This window comes from Pygocentrus nattereri, chromosome 6 (genome assembly GCF_015220715.1).
Source record: "Pygocentrus nattereri isolate fPygNat1 chromosome 6, fPygNat1.pri, whole genome shotgun sequence".
Taxonomy (NCBI): domain Eukaryota; kingdom Metazoa; phylum Chordata; class Actinopteri; order Characiformes; family Serrasalmidae; genus Pygocentrus; species Pygocentrus nattereri.
Genome location: NC_051216.1, coordinates 1,467,456 through 1,482,964, shown reverse-complemented (window position 1 = coordinate 1,482,964; position 15,509 = coordinate 1,467,456). Strand labels below are relative to the sequence as shown.

Sequence of the window (15,509 nt, the reverse complement as noted above, 5' to 3'; positions counted from 1 at the left end):
ATTAAGGAATGGATAAGAGAAAAGTGTTTTAAAGGGAATTCCACAGATTTTTCCAAAATTCTCCCATAATTCTGTGTGTGAGGTGTAAACAGAGAGATTCAGAGCGGTTTGGTGTGAAATGATTTACTCCAATATCATGCCTGAAAAAGGACATTCAACCTACAGTTGAAATCGATCCTGTTTCAGCAGGAATTTGGTTTAACAGCTTCCATCTGTCGTTTACTGTGTTGAATAAATCTGTAGGTCCTGCAGTAAAAAGGGATGAAGTACATCAGTAAATGAATGATGAAATGATGAAATGTGCTTCAGCTCTGAACTCAGAAAAAAGGAAGGAAGCTGAAGCTGGACTCCAGAAATGACTGCACACTCTGAGTGTGACTGAGCTCACATGCTCTCCTCATCTCACTTCCAGTAAACCAGAACCGTCTCAGACGCTTTTCAGCAGAATGTAAGTACATTTTCATGAATTAATAATTTCTTCATGAGTTTCGCTCTGTGCATGATTTATTACTTCAAAACGCTGAAGAATAATAACGGTCAGCAGCTGAATGCAGAAGCTGACCTGAACTCAGAGACACATTTAGTGCAGATTTCAATTCTCAATATCAAAACAGTGAAGAAACCCCACTTTGAGCAGATTTACCATGAGGAACTGTGAAGTCCTCCTTCTGCCTCAGTGCAAGTCTCAGTGTCCTCGGCTCCAGCAGGTAGATGGCTCTGGTCTGAATCTCACACTGTCTTCTGAAGAATCGACTCAGTGATTTGTTGGACTGTCCCTCAGATTAAAGCTCAGAGTTGGTTGATTTCATATGCAGTCGTTAAACTGGCCACCAGAATGGACGTTGAGGAACATCAGCCAGCAGCAAAACCGCTCACAACCACGTTTCCTCACAAACGGAGGGTTCGGTTTGATTTCAGTGAGAAGATAAAACTAGAGGAACATGCATGCCTTGGTGTTTGCCTACAAGTCCACATATGACACCCTTATTACATAATTATGTTTTCCTTTATTATAATGTTACCAAATTCTACAGCTTCTTCAATGTTTTTATGGCTTTTTCCAAATTCTGCCCTAATGATGAAGCAGAATAAACTGCTCTGTAGTTTCTGCTGAGATCAGACTGGAAGACGAAGGAGATCTTTAACTGACGTCTCTTCTTCTGCTCAGATGTTTCTCCTGAGAAATCTCAGTGTTTCCTCTGGAGTTTCAGTAAACATCTCAATAAAGTCTCACGAATAACTCGTCCTCATTAGCGACTGATCTGGCGTTTCTCCTGTTTGTCTGATGCTGCACTCAGTGCTAAGTTTGGCCGCAGGTTTTGGTGCAGTTTTAGTCTTTTGACCAGTTCTAGTCACATTTTAGTCAATTAATTCTTATTTAGTATTATTTCAAACATACATTTTTAAAGATTTTAGTGTTTTAGAGGTATTTTTACCAGCTTTCATAGATAAAAGCTTAAATGTTATGTAACATTTAATAACACATTAACATCCAGAATTAGGGAAGAAATAATTTCTTCAGATACATTTTACATTTGTTTAGCTTTAAACTCTTTTTGTTGTACAATATTTAGCTCGCCTTGATATGAACATTGAAATGTTTAGAGTTCACGGCTCCAAAAAAAAAAAAAAAAAAAATTTTTTTGTTGTTAATACTGTTGTCTGTTAGTCGTTATATGTGTTACGGCTTGGTTGTGCTTTTGTGCGTAACCATCTTCGTGTGGACTTCGGCTGGTGGTGACCTTCCCCCTAGTTTTCCTCGTGAGTTCAGTTCCCCTCTCAATCTGCTGTTCAAGCACTTTCCTCCCAGTCTTCTGCACCAACGCCACAGTATGGTATCGATTCAGGATCTTTTCACTTGACTAATCTGAGTGTAATTTTTAGTTCTCATACAGAACTTATGAGCATTAAATCTCCTGAGCCATCAAAGAGGAACATCTGAGCAACTAATATGTTCCTCTGGGCAGGTATTACCACACTGTACAGAAGGTCTAAACTCCACAGGCTCCTCAATTCTACAGATTTTTCATCGGCCAACAAAATTTTGCAAAGGGGTTCTCCTACTTGACCCAAACAGTGCTCCCGCTGCAATCCTCCCTCCTTTAAACCGGTCTGCTCCACCTGTTGCTCTAAGAATAAGTACAGAGCAGATACATAATAAAAATTACATAATAAAATTATATCAGCTGCATCAGACCCATTCAAACTCCCCAGAGTTCCTTTGTATTTGAATATGTAACGCAGTCCTGCGTCTGAAGACATCATAAAAACGTAAAGAAGAATTGTGAATGTTGGGCACACCAGCATTTACGTGTGTCTACGTTTATAACGTATGTAAGGTGTTACTCATTAAAACTGGAGAAAGGACTCGACGTGTTCTGTCTCTGTTTGCAGGTCAGGTGGATCCATATTCTTCAAACGTGGAACCCTTTTACTGACCGTCCTGCTGAATATTCCAGGTAGGACTGTTCTGATTTTGTTAAGTTCTAATGTGTGTAGTGATGAGGTTTGAGGGAAGAGGAGAACCTGATTGATGGATGACCACAAAGAGACAGTTACAGACTGCAGTCCACCTGTTTCTCTCCATACTCTGTTACCCTGCTCTTCAGTGGTCAGGCCCTTCCAGGACCCCCACAGAGCAGGTACTATTTAGATGGTGGGTCATTCTCAGCACTGCAGCTGCGCTGATGTGGTGGTGGTGTATTAGTGTGTGTTGCGCTGGTCTGAGTGGATCAGACAGCAGGGACATATAGTGACTGTATTTCTCTCTGAAAGGCTCACAGGTACTCAGAGAGGACGACTGATTGCTAACAGCAGCATTTAACTTCATAAACAATCACTGGTTTCGTATCGAACTGATTAAACTGGTGCGCAGCAGCGCAGACATCAATGAGACGAGAGATTCTGAGAGCTGCTGGGATTTCATCATGCAGTTTACATCAGTCTGTGCTCTTCTCACCCATAACAGGCAAAATCTTCAGCAGTGCAGATCTAGCTCTAGTGTCCAGCTACTTATGAAATATTTGTAGTGACATCTTGATTTTTTAAGTTGACAACTTTTCTAAATGACTTGTTCTGAGAGTGTAGTCGACTAAAGGTATGACACTGTCACCGGGGCAGTACCCTCAGGGCTCCATCTCAGTCCCTTTAGTCAGGGAACGTAGCTGAAACGTATATTAAATGGTTCTTTTTTAAAATATTAGTTTATAAAAAGATATAAATATATACTTTTCCACTGGGAAAAACTTATTTAAGGTACACAATTGGACCTTAAAACCACTGCTGTACCTTTGAGGGAAGGTTTACACTGTTTGTACCTTGATGAACGAATCACGTACCTGCATTGCGCCTTTATTTCTAACAGTGTAGTAAAAATCATCAGTCATGTAACCCCCACTATCAGTTATCAGAACTGAGGGCTCCAGATCCTCAAACGTATGCAGTTCTGCTTTTAAATACAACAAAAAGTCTAAATCTACAGCGAACTAGTCTAAATCCAAATCTCCAGGGAACAGTGAACCTGAGTAGCTGGTTCAGTTGCAATGAAATGTGATTTTACACACAGTGCTTTGTAAAGTACTGATGGCCAGTGTGCATACCAAACAATTTACAGATAATAACAACTCGTACAACGTGGAAATAAACATTACAAACTACTCAGCACGATGTCTTTCATAGATGTTTGATTCGACATTCAATAATTACGTCGAGAAGAAGTTATTAAATAATTTAAAAATGTTATTGAATATTTAAAACTGTAAATATCAAATTTCAAACCTGTTTCAGGTCACGTTGTCTGCCTTAACGTTTTGACCTTTTGAAATATGATCAATTCTGGGTATTAATTTTATTAGAACTGAATTCATGATGATCTACAGCTTTGATAGTCAGGTTAGTCTCTTCTTAAGCTCTGTTTGTTTTAAACTCATCTAACATCTAAAGATGTTCATTCACAGCTTGGTAATGTCCTACTGATTATCTGAAACCTGAGAAGTTGATCATCACAAGCAGATTAGAGCCCTTTTATAAACCAGATTGGATTGATATTGTTCTTCACTACACTAGTTTCATCAACATGAAGAGCTACAGTTACTCAGGGGTTTTGCTGTCCACAGTAGAAACAACTCGTGATGAAACAGAATTGCAAGGTTGTGAGATGTTTTGATTTGTAGGACTAACGCACTCTGTGTGTGGTTCACACTGTGTCAGTTTCAGGTTCTTTGGGTGAGACTCTGAGAGTGACCTGCAGTCCGCAGACTATCTGTGCTCTGCGGGAATCAACAGTGGACCTGCAGTGCTCTCACTCAAACACCACCATCAGACCTCAGACCAGCTTCTGGTTCAGCCCCAAACAAAAAGCTAAATGGAGGAACGAGGAAGATCCAGAGGATTTAGCTTTAGACCCAGACTACGCAGGACGAGTGAACTATACTCAGTCCACAAACTCCCGCTCAACTCTTAGAATAACAGACCTGAGAGAGAGAGACTCGGGAGAATATCACCTCATGATCATCACAGAAACAGGACAGAAATATTCCAGCTCAACAGCAGTTACTCTAACAGTTTCAGGTAAACCTTGAAACTTCATATTAAAACTGTTGAGAAGCTTCAAGATATTTGCTGTAATATTTACTATTTTATTTCCACTCAGATCTACAGGTGAGAATGACCAAAAAACAGATGGCCTGGACACTGAACTGTAACACGTCCTGCATTTTAACGTCTAAACCTCTTTGGTACAAAAATGGACAGCAGAAACAGTTTAGATATCAGGACCTTTTGGTTTCACCCATCAATCCTGCAAGCTACTCCTGCTCTGTTAGCAGCCCCAATAAAATCCATTCCAATACAGTGTGTGAGTATAAAAGCTGTAATAAATAATCATTTATGAACCAAACAAATCAGAAAGTAGTAATGTTTTGCTTCTACAGGTGTTTTTGATGAGAACTGCTGGAGTGTGTCCTACTCAGACAGAAGAGTCTGTGCTTTGGAGGGGTCATCAGTGGACTTTCCCTGCACTTACTCATATCCCAGTGATCAGACAGTTACTGAAATGTTCTGGTTTTACTTCGTGCCTAAAGTGGAGCCGACAGATCTGAGTGAGGAACAGCAGTTTGCTGGTCGAGTAGAGTTTCTTGGGGATAAAAAGAGAAACTGCACTCTGAGAATGAGAGATGTGAGAAAGACTGACTCTAGAGAATATTTCTTTAGATTCAAAACTGACTCTGCAAGAGGGAGATTCTCTGGTAAACCTGGAGTTATTCTGCAGGTTACAGGTACCGGTCCATACCCAGCTGTGTTCATGTTCATTTTTTCCAGGTCTGCTGTTGTTAGGGTTTCTCCAGCCATGTCATGCCTTCTATTGTTTTGTACCCTGTCTCATTTTCCAGCTCTACCTCCAACCTATCCTGCTTTGCCTCTGTTCTACAACCCCAATTCCAGTGAAGTTGGGACATTGTGTAAAACATAAATAAAAACTGAATACGATGATTTCCAAATCCTTTTCAATCTATATTCAATTGAATCCACTACAAAGACAAGATATTTAATGTTCAAACAGATAAACTTTATTGTTTTTTGCAAATATTCACTCATTTTTAATTTAATGCCTGCAACACGTTCCAAAGAAGTTGGGACAGTGGCAACAAAAGACTGGGAAAGTTGAGGAATGCTGTAAAAACACCTGTTTGGAACATTCCATAGGTGAATAGGTTAATTGGAAACAGGTGAGTGTCATGATTGGGTATAAAGGGAGCATCCCTGAAAGGCTCAGTCGTTCACAAGCGAGGACAGGCGAGGTTCACCACTTAGTGAACAACTGCGTGAGCAGATAGTCCAACAGTTTAACCGGTTAAACCAGCACTGAATGCCCGTGACCTTCGACCCCTCAGGCGGCACTGCATTAAAAACCCACATCATTCTGTAACGGATATTCCCACATGGGCTCAGGAACACTTCGGAAAACCACTGTCAGTGAACTCAGTTCGTCGCTCCGTCTACAAGTGCAAGTTAAAACTCTGCCATGCAAAGCGAAGCCACATATCAACACCACCCAGAAACGCCGCCGGCTTCTCTGGGCCGAGCTCATCTGAGATGGACTGACGCAAAGTGGAAAAGTGTCCTGTGGTCTGACGCGTCCACATTTCACACTGTTTCTGGAAATCATGGACGTCGTGTCCTCCGGGTCAAAGAGGAAAAGGACTGTCCGGATTGTTCTCAGCGCAAAGTTCAAAAGCCAGCATCTCTGATGGTGTGGGGGGGTGTTGGTGCCCATGGCAGGGGTAACCTGCACATCTGTGAAGGCCCCATTAATGCTGAAAGGTACATGCAGGTTTTGGAGCAACATCTGCTGCCATCCAAGCAGCGTCTTTTTCAGGGACGTCCTGCTTATTTCAGCAAGACGATGCCGAGCCACATTCTGCACGTGTTACAACAGCGTGGCTTCGTAGTAAAAGAGTGCAGGTACTAGACTGGCCTGCCTGCAGTCCAGACCGTCTCCCATTGAAAATGTGTGGCGCATTATGAAGCACAAAATACGACAGCAGAGACCCCGGACTGCTGAGCAGCTGAAGCTGTACATCAAGCAGGAATGGGAAAGAATTCCACCTACAAAGCTCCAACAATCAGTGTCCTCAGTTCCCAAACACTTATTGAGTGTTAAAGGAAAGGTGATGTAACACAGTGGTAAACACGCCCCTGTCCCAACTTCTCTGGAACGTGTTGCAGGCATCAAATTCAAAATGAGTGAATATTTGCAAAAAACAATAAAGTTTATCTGTTTGAACATTAAATATCTCGTCTTTGTAGTGAATTCAATTGAATATAGATTGAAAAGGATTTGCAAATCATCGTCTTCTGTATTTATTTATGTTTTACACCATGTCCCAACTTCTTTGGAATTGGGGTTGTAGGCTTGCCTTCCCAGTTAGTGGTGCCACTTGTGTCTAGTTAGTCTGTGAATTTTTAACCCATGTTTTTGTTGTCTTAGGAACAAAATCTGACCAATCTTGAACTGGCTTCTGACTAATCAGGGACAACTTTCCACCCATTCAGGAACAGCCTTCTGATTTTTTAGGGACAGGCTTCTGACCAGTCAAGGACATCCTTCTGACCAATCAGGGACAGCCTTCTAGTTTATCAGGGACAGTCTTCACACCAATCAGGGACAGTCTTCACACCAATCAGGGACAGCCTTCACACCAATCAGGGACAGCCTTCACACCAATCAGGGACAGTCTTCACACCAATCAGGGACAGTCTTCACACCAATCAGGGACAGCCTTCACACCAATCAGGGACAGTCTTCACACCAATCAGGGACAGCCTTCTGACATTTAATATGAATGTGCTTTGTGCTAACCCTAAGCCTTCTGTTTGCTACATTCTCATTTGTGTTTCCATTGTTAGAGTTTGGGTTTCTTTGCTTTGCATGGTTCAGTATTAACCATTCCTTTCTTTGCTCAGTTGTCTTGTTTTCTAGTTTTTTTTTTGTCATAAGGTTTCACTTGTGTTTCCACCCACTCAAGTCCATTATCTCTGTGACAGCTGTATATATTAGGATATGAAAAAAAATAAAAATTCATGTCTCTTTGCATGTTGAGATCTTCAGGTGTTGGTGAGTCCCACCACTCCACCAGAAGGACAGGCAGTAACATTGACCTGTATCTCCTCCTGCACTCTGCCCAACAACCCCACTTACATCTGGTACAAGGATGGACAGCCTGTAACTAATAAACCCACCAGATACAACCAGCTCTACTTGGAGTCAGCAAGCTATACTGATATTCTCCAGTACTCGTGTGCTTTAGGAGGTAACAGTTCTGCCTAGATTCTGTTTTATATCAGAATAAAATGTAGCCTACACTATTGTCATTCATGAGAAATACCATTCCACATTCCCGAAATTCAATATGAACATTTTCAGCTTTCCTTTATCATTTATAAAGCAATGTGTTTCTGTCAGGTCCATAAATTTTAGAATTTCTACACCGTTCACCCAATTTGGATGTAAAGACCCTGAACTGAAAGCTGACTAGCATTACATAATTTCAAGGCCAATGTGTTGTGGTAGACAGCTAAAGTAACAACTTCCAAATATTTATGAACCTTGCTGTATAACTTACCTAGAAAAACTCACAGTGCTGTGAAAAAAGTTCTAAAGATGGTGACCACCGTGGCAGACGTCTAGTTTATCAGGGACAGCCTTCACACCAATCAGGGACAGCCTTCACAGCAATCAGGGACAGTCTTCACACCAATCAGGGACAGCCTTCACACCAATCAGGGACAGTCTTCACACCAATCAGGGACAGTCTTCACACCAATCAGGGACAGCCTTCACACCAATCAGGGACAGCCTTCACACCAATCAGGGACAGTCTTCACACCAATCAGGGACAGTCTTCACACCAATCAGGGACAGCCTTCACACCAATCAGGGACAGTCTTCACACCAATCAGGGACAGTCTTCACACCAATCAGGGACAGCCTTCACACCAATCAGGGACAGCCTTCACACCAATCAGGGACAGTCTTCACACCAATCAGGGACAGTCTTCACACCAATCAGGGACAGCCTTCACACCAATCAGGGACAGTCTTCACACCAATCAGGGACAGTCTTCACACCAATCAGGGACAGCCTTCACACCAATCAGGGAACCAGAATCAAACAATCAGGGGTGGAGTAACCAAACAGGGGGCAGAACTTAAACCAAAACAAAGGAGCACACGGACAGGACTGGGAGGGGCCAATCGTGACACTGGCTGCTAAATTTCCTTCGGGATCAATCTATCTATCTATCTATCTATCTATCTATCTATCTATCTATCTATCTATAGTTCTGTTCACTTACAGTCACTAAATATCTGCACAGTAAAACAGTGCACAGTTTTCAATCTACTATACAGTAAATCTAAAGCCATCAATCCAACAACAAGAGCTAAATGTTAAATGGTGCTGCTAACTAGGAGAAATGGGCAGTTTAGCATTAGCTTGGAGAACCAAAGCATCTCTGACACAAGTTTAGATAACACTGCCTCGATTCTGAGTGAGTGAGGTGGGGTTGGGTCTTGGGTCTGAGTCCCTCAGTGGTGTTGGAGGTGCAGAAAGCTGAAGTTTAAACCTGTTCTGTGGTATTTAGATCTGTGGCATGTTCACTAAGGTAACAGTAGCTTAGCCAGCAGGCTAACACTGTGACAGAGCATTATTTTATTTTAGCGTGTGACTTTTCACTTCCAGTGTTCCTGAAATAATTAATATATTCTTACATGGAAAAACGCAGGTTTTTATGGGATGTAATTACATTTTTCATGTATAGTCTATTTGTTTTGTTGTAGAAATCACATTTACTTTAACCTGCTGTAGTTAATCACATGGTTTATTGATTCTTTCAGAAGGTCCTAAGAAGAACGCTGTGATGAAGCTCATCACTGTGGGAGTGCCGGTACTTCTGGCTGTAATACTCACAGCATGGATGTTAATACGGTTTGGATATTAGGAATATACTACTAATAATATTAATTATAAATAATCAGATTTTGAACGTGACTGTTAATAAAATGAAAAAAGGTTTCATATTGTTTATTTCTCAGGAGCAGAAAGTTCAGCTCAGGTATAAACCACAGGCGTCCACAGGTGAGCATATCTGAGAGGAGGGACTGTGTCTAGTTTATTTCCATTCATTTCATTCCTCTCCAGTGTTTTTACCCCAACCCATCATTAATAACATGTATCTGCTACAGCACACTGTGTGTATATTAGACCTGCTCTGTTACAATAACAGCAACACTAAATCAAACAAGGCTGCTTTTACCCACAGAACGTCTCGTCACATGTCAAAGAAATACATGTGCACATCTGTGAAGGATGGCAACCAATTAGGCAGCTGGATCATATTAATAAAAGTGTAGACTCATTTCATCAGAACACTTGGTCAGTGTTAAGGTGGACCACTTAAAATCCCAGCCATATTACATACAAAGGCTTATTGTTCAGTAACTACAAGGACATCAGTGCAAACTGGCTGAGCTACTCTTAGGTAATATAAGGGTGTAATAAAAGTTTATGGCCGTATGAAAATAATGAATGTAACTAGAAAATTGTTGCTGTCCAAAATAAAAACCCAAAGTATGTCCACTGCTGTTGATTTATACTTTTCTACATTATTTGAACAGAGCAGCTGCTCTTTACATCGAAAATACAGTGAAAATATTGTGATAAATTGGACCACTGGAATACATACATATATATATACACACAACCCTATAACCAAAAAAGTTGGGATGCTGTGCAGAATGTAAATAAAAATAGAATGCAATTATATGCAAATCATATAAACCATATTTTAAAGGAAAACACTACAAAGACAACGTATCAAATGTTGAAACTGAGAAATTTTAGTTTTTTATATATATTGTTTTTTTTAAATACTGTATTTACCCATTTTGAATTTGATGCCAATAACATGTTCCAAAAAAGTTGGGACGGGGGCCTGTTTACTGCTATGTTTCATCACCTCTTCTTTAACAGCGCTCTGTAAGCGTTTGGGAACTGAGGAAATTAATTGCGGTAGTTTTGCAGGCAGGTCAGTTTAGCACCTGGACTCCTTTAATACAGAGCAGTGCTGCTGTAATACATGCAGAATGTGGTTTGACGTCGTCCTGCTGAAATAATCAAGGCCTTCCCTGAAAAAGACGTCGTCTGGACGGCAGCAGATGTTGATAAAACATGTTTATATCATTCAGCTTTAATGGAGCCTTCACAGATGAGCAGATCACCCAGGCCATGTGCACTAATGCCCCCTAAACCATCATGAATACTGGCTTTAGAACTGAGCACTGATAACAAGCTGAGGGGTCTTTAGCCCGGAGGACACAGCGTCCATTATTTACTAAAGACTTTTAAATGTTGATCCGTCGGACCGCCGGACACTTTTCCACTTCCCCTCAGTCCATTTTAAATGAGCTCAGGCCCAGAGAAAGTGGCAGCGTTTCTGGATCCTGTTTATATTTGGGTTCTTCTTTGTGTTTTAGAGTTTAACAGCGTTTGTGGATGCAGTGATGAACTGTGTTCACAGACAGTGGTTTTCATGTGTTTCTGAGCCCCCGTCCCAACCGTTTTGAAACACATTGTTGGCATCAAATTCAACATGGGCAAATATTTTTCAAAAAACAATGAAATTTCTCAGTTTCAACATTTAAAATGTTGTTTTTGTATTATTTTCAATGAAATACAGGGTTTAAATGATTTGCACATCGTTGAATTTAGTTTTTTAATTACATTTTGCATGGGGCTTTATATATATATATATATATATATATATATATATATATATATATATATATATATATATACATACACACACACACACACACACACACACACACACACACACACACACACACACACTTTTTAAATATATTTATATCTCTCTCTCTCTCTCAGGATGTAGATGATCAGGATGATGTCCACTACTCCACCGTTCATTTCAAACCCTTTCAATCACTACAAGAGGCTCCATCCCGCACATTCCCACTTCCTCTTCAGAACACACAGAGTCAGGATGTTCAGTATGCTGTTGTGAGCTTCAGCAGATGCGCTGCTGCCACCCAGTGAGGAAACTCTCTCATTACATCTAAACTGGCTTAACAACCTTAATTCCTTCCAGGGATCTTCAGTTCTGGTTCTGGAGGGTCAGAGTCCAGCACAGTGTGACGCCTTTTCTGTTTAGTCTCTCCCACAAAACCTGGTGATTAACAGGTGAGGTGAATCAGGTGTATCTGATCAGGTAAATCACCAAACTGTGCAGGACACCAGCCTTATAATTCAGTTCAATTCAGCCCCAAAAGAGCAAACCGAGAAAAAAATCCCTCAGAGCAAGAGGAAGAAATCTCACTGGATAGCAAAGCAATGGGACAGGGATAGGATTTTAAATCAATACACAGTAAAGAAAACAGAGAAACAGAAAAGAAACCCGCCCGTCGTGAATTAACGACTGTGATTAAACAGGGAAAATTTAAGAGGGCGAGCTAGAAGGTCATAAAGACATGAGGGCTTCCAGAAACATCAGCTCCAATCTGCTCCACCATCAGCAAACCGGTTACTGAGTGAGCACAACTGAAGACCTTGGGTTATGACGACTGACTGATTCAACAGATAACCTTTTAGTTGATTCTCAGCAGCTCTTCCTACTGAAAGTGGATTAAACCTCTTCTCCCATTCCTCAGGCCTCTGGACGCAGAAGCAGGTGATGACCCGTCTCTGATCTACCGCCAGATCCAGAAGCACAAATTTCCAAAATAAGGGGACTCTGACCCTGGAGGAGGTACCGAACCTACGCAGAGATTAGAACGTCCGGTTCTAGATCTGTTCTACAACAATCAACACTGCATCCCAATCAAACAGATGAACAAAGATCTAGACTGTCTATTATAACATACTGGGTTGCTATGTGGGACGTTTACTGTAGTAGTACTCTGACAGTGTTTACTACTATGTTTCTCTGTAATAAAATGTACTTAATTGTAAGTATTTACTAAAATGTATTTCTAGTAAGCTCTTATTTTTATTGTACAGGCAGTGTATTTACAGCATTTTCATTTGGTAGTATGCGTCTTTTTTTATAAAAATGTTGAGTGTACAGTTTTATTTGGCCTAGTTGTGACTAAAGACCTCTGAAAGCTGACGCATCCTTCGTTGAGTTAGAACAGCACAAGTTTAATTTTTTAGATTTAACTTGAATTGCTTTAACTTGCCTCTCCTTGGATCACCACCTTATCGTGGTGGAGGGGTTTGCGTGCTTGAATGATCTTAGAAGCTATGTTGTCTGGAGCAAAAGCATCTGGTAGGGTCTCCCATGGCAAACTGGTCCTAGGTGACAGGCCAGACAAAGTGTGATCCATAATAACCCCTATGAAGACACAAAAACGGGACTTGTGTACCCTGCCCGGAACAGGGTTACCGGGGCCCCACCCTGGAGCCAGGCCTGGGGGAGGGGCTCGCCAGCGAGCATCTGGTGGCCGGGCATTTACTCATGGTGCCCGGCCGGGCCCAGCCCGAAGGAGTTACATGAGTCCCCCCTCCCATCGACCCACCACCAATGGGAGGGGCAGTAGTAGGGGTTCGGTGTGTTGTGGATCGGGCAGTGTCCGAAGGCGTGGGCCTTGGCGTTCTGATCCTTGGTTGCTGAAACTGGCTTTTGGAACTTGGAACGTTACCTCACTGGCGGGGAAGGAGCCTGAGTTGGTGCGCGAGGTTGAGAGATACCGGCTAGATATAGTCGGGCTCACCTCAACACACAGCTTGGGCTCTGGGTCCAATCTCCTTGAGAGGGGCTGGACTTTATTCTTTTCTGGAGTTGCCCATGGTGAGAGGCGGCGGGCAGGTGTGGGCTTTCTCATAGCCCCTCGACTCGGTGCCTGTATGTTGGGGTTTTCTCCGGTGGACGAGAGGGTAGCTTCCCTACGCCTTTGGGTTGGGGAATGGGTCCTGACTGTTGTCTGTGCTTATGCACCGAACAGCAGTTCAGAGTACCCAGCCTTCTTAGAGTCCTTGGGAAGGGTGCTTGAAAGTGCTCCTCCTGGAGACTCTATTGTCCTACTGGGGGACACGTGCTCACGTGGGCAATGACAGTGAGACCTGGAGGGGTGTGATTGGGAGGAATGGCCTCTCTGATCTGAACCCGAGTGGTGTTCAGTTTTTGGACTTCTGCGCAAACCACAGTTTGTCCATCACGAACACCATGTTTGAACACAAGGATGTCCATAAGTGCACATGGCACCAGGACACCCTAGGCCGCAGTTCAATGATTGACTTTGTAGTCGTGTCATCAGACTTGTGGCCATGTGTTTTGGACACTCGGGTAAAGAGAGGAGCTGAGCTGTCAACTGATCACCACCTGGTGGTGAGTTGGATCAGGTGGTGGGGGAAGATGCCGGTCAGACCAGGCAAGCCCAAACGTATAGTGAGGGTTTGCTGGGAACGTCTAGCAGAAGAACCTGTCAGATTGATCTTCAACTCACACCTCCGTCAGAACTTTGACCAGATATCGGGGGAGGTGGGGGACATTGACTCAGAATGGGCCATGTTCCGTTCCTCCATTGCTGAATCGGCTGACTGTAGCTGTGGCCGTAAGTTAGTTGGTGCCTGTCGGGGCGGTAATCCTCGAACCCGGTGGTGGACACCCCAGGTGAGAGATGCCGTCAAGCTGAAGAAGGAGTCCTACCGGGCATGGTTGGCCTGTGGGACACCAGAGGCAGCTGGCAGGTATCGACAGGCCAAGCGATCTGCGGCTTCAGTTGTCGCCAAGGCAAAAACCCGTGTATGGGAGGAGTTTGGTGAGGCCTTGGAAAGTGACTTTAAGTCGGCTCCGAAAAGATTCTGGCAAACCGTCAGGCGACTCAGAAGGGGAAAGCAGTGTGCCACTAGCACTGTATATAGTGGAGATGGTGTGCTGCTGACTTCGACTGAAGACGTCATTGGGCGGTGGAAGGAGTACTTTGAGGACCTTCTCAATCCCACCGACACGTTCTCCAGTGAGGAGGCTGAGTCTGGGGTCATGGGAATAGGCTTGTCCATTACTGAGGCCGAAGTCGCTAAGGTAGTTAAGAAGCTCCTTGGTGGCAAGGCTCCAGGGGTGGATGAGATCCGCCCTGAGTTCCTCAAGGCTCTGGATGTTGTGGGGCTGTCTTGGCTGACATGCCTTTTCAACATTGCGTGGACATCGGGGGCGGTGCCACTGGATTGGCAGACTGGGGTGGTGGTGCCTCTTTTTAAAAAAGGGGACCGGAGGGTGTGTTCCAACTACAGGGGAATCACACTCCTCAGCCTCCCTGGTAAGGTCTATGCAGGGGTACTAGAGAAGAGAGTCCGGCTTATAGTCGAACCTCGGATCCAGGAGGAACAGTGCGGGTTCCGCCCTGGTCGTGGAACACTGGACCAACTCTTCACCCTCTCCAGGATTCTGGAGGGTTCATGGGAGTTTGCCCAACCAGTCCACATGTGCTTTGTGGATCTGGAGAAGACATTCGAATGTGTTCCCCGGGGTATTCTGTGGGAGGTGCTTCGGGAGTACGGGGTACATGGCTCTTTGCTACGAGCCATTCAGGCCCTGTACAAACAAAGCTGGAGTTTGGTTCGCATAGCTGGCAGTAAGTCAGACTCGTTCCCAGTGAGAGTTGGACTTCGTCAGGGCTGCCCTTTGTCACCGATTCTATCCATAATTTTTATGGATAGAATTTCTAGGCGCAGTCAAGGGATGGAGGGTGTCCGGTTTGGTGACCTCAGGGTCACATTGCTGCTGTTTGCAGATGATGTGGTCCTATTGGGGACATCAGGCCGCGAACTTCAGCTTTCGCTGGATCGGTTTGCAGCCGAGTGTGAAGCGGCTGGGATGAGAATCAGTACCTCTAAATCCGAGACCATGGTTCTCAGGCGGAAAAGGGTGGAGAGCCCTCTCTGGGTCGGGGATGAGCTCTTGCCTCAAGTGGAGGAGTTCAAGTATCTCGG

The 15,509-nt window shown here is 43.4% G+C and overlaps 1 protein-coding gene across 1 annotated transcript; it reads left to right on the top strand.

The window, feature by feature from the left end:
- The first annotated feature begins 367 nt into the window (after positions 1–367).
- LOC108412114 lies at positions 368–12,566 on the top strand. The gene is made up of 10 exons (XM_017684012.2): positions 368–448; positions 2,395–2,459; positions 4,210–4,569; positions 4,652–4,855; positions 4,932–5,276; positions 7,602–7,811; positions 9,398–9,488; positions 9,596–9,638; positions 11,448–11,614; positions 12,230–12,566. Coding segments are annotated over exons 1-10 (1,563 nt in total). The 5' UTR covers positions 368–446; the 3' UTR covers positions 12,306–12,566.
- The last annotated feature ends 2,943 nt before the right edge of the window (positions 12,567–15,509 follow it).

What these genes read in the sequence shown, in the direction of transcription:
- LOC108412114 (XM_017684012.2), top strand. An exon ending in CGTCCTGCTGAATATTCCAG is followed by an intron (nt 2,460 to 4,209) that starts GTAGGACTGTTC and finishes ACACTGTGTCAG; the next exon opens with TTTCAGGTTCTTTGGGTGAG. An exon ending in AATCCATTCCAATACAGTGT is followed by an intron (nt 4,856 to 4,931) that starts GTGAGTATAAAA and finishes TTGCTTCTACAG; the next exon opens with GTGTTTTTGATGAGAACTGC.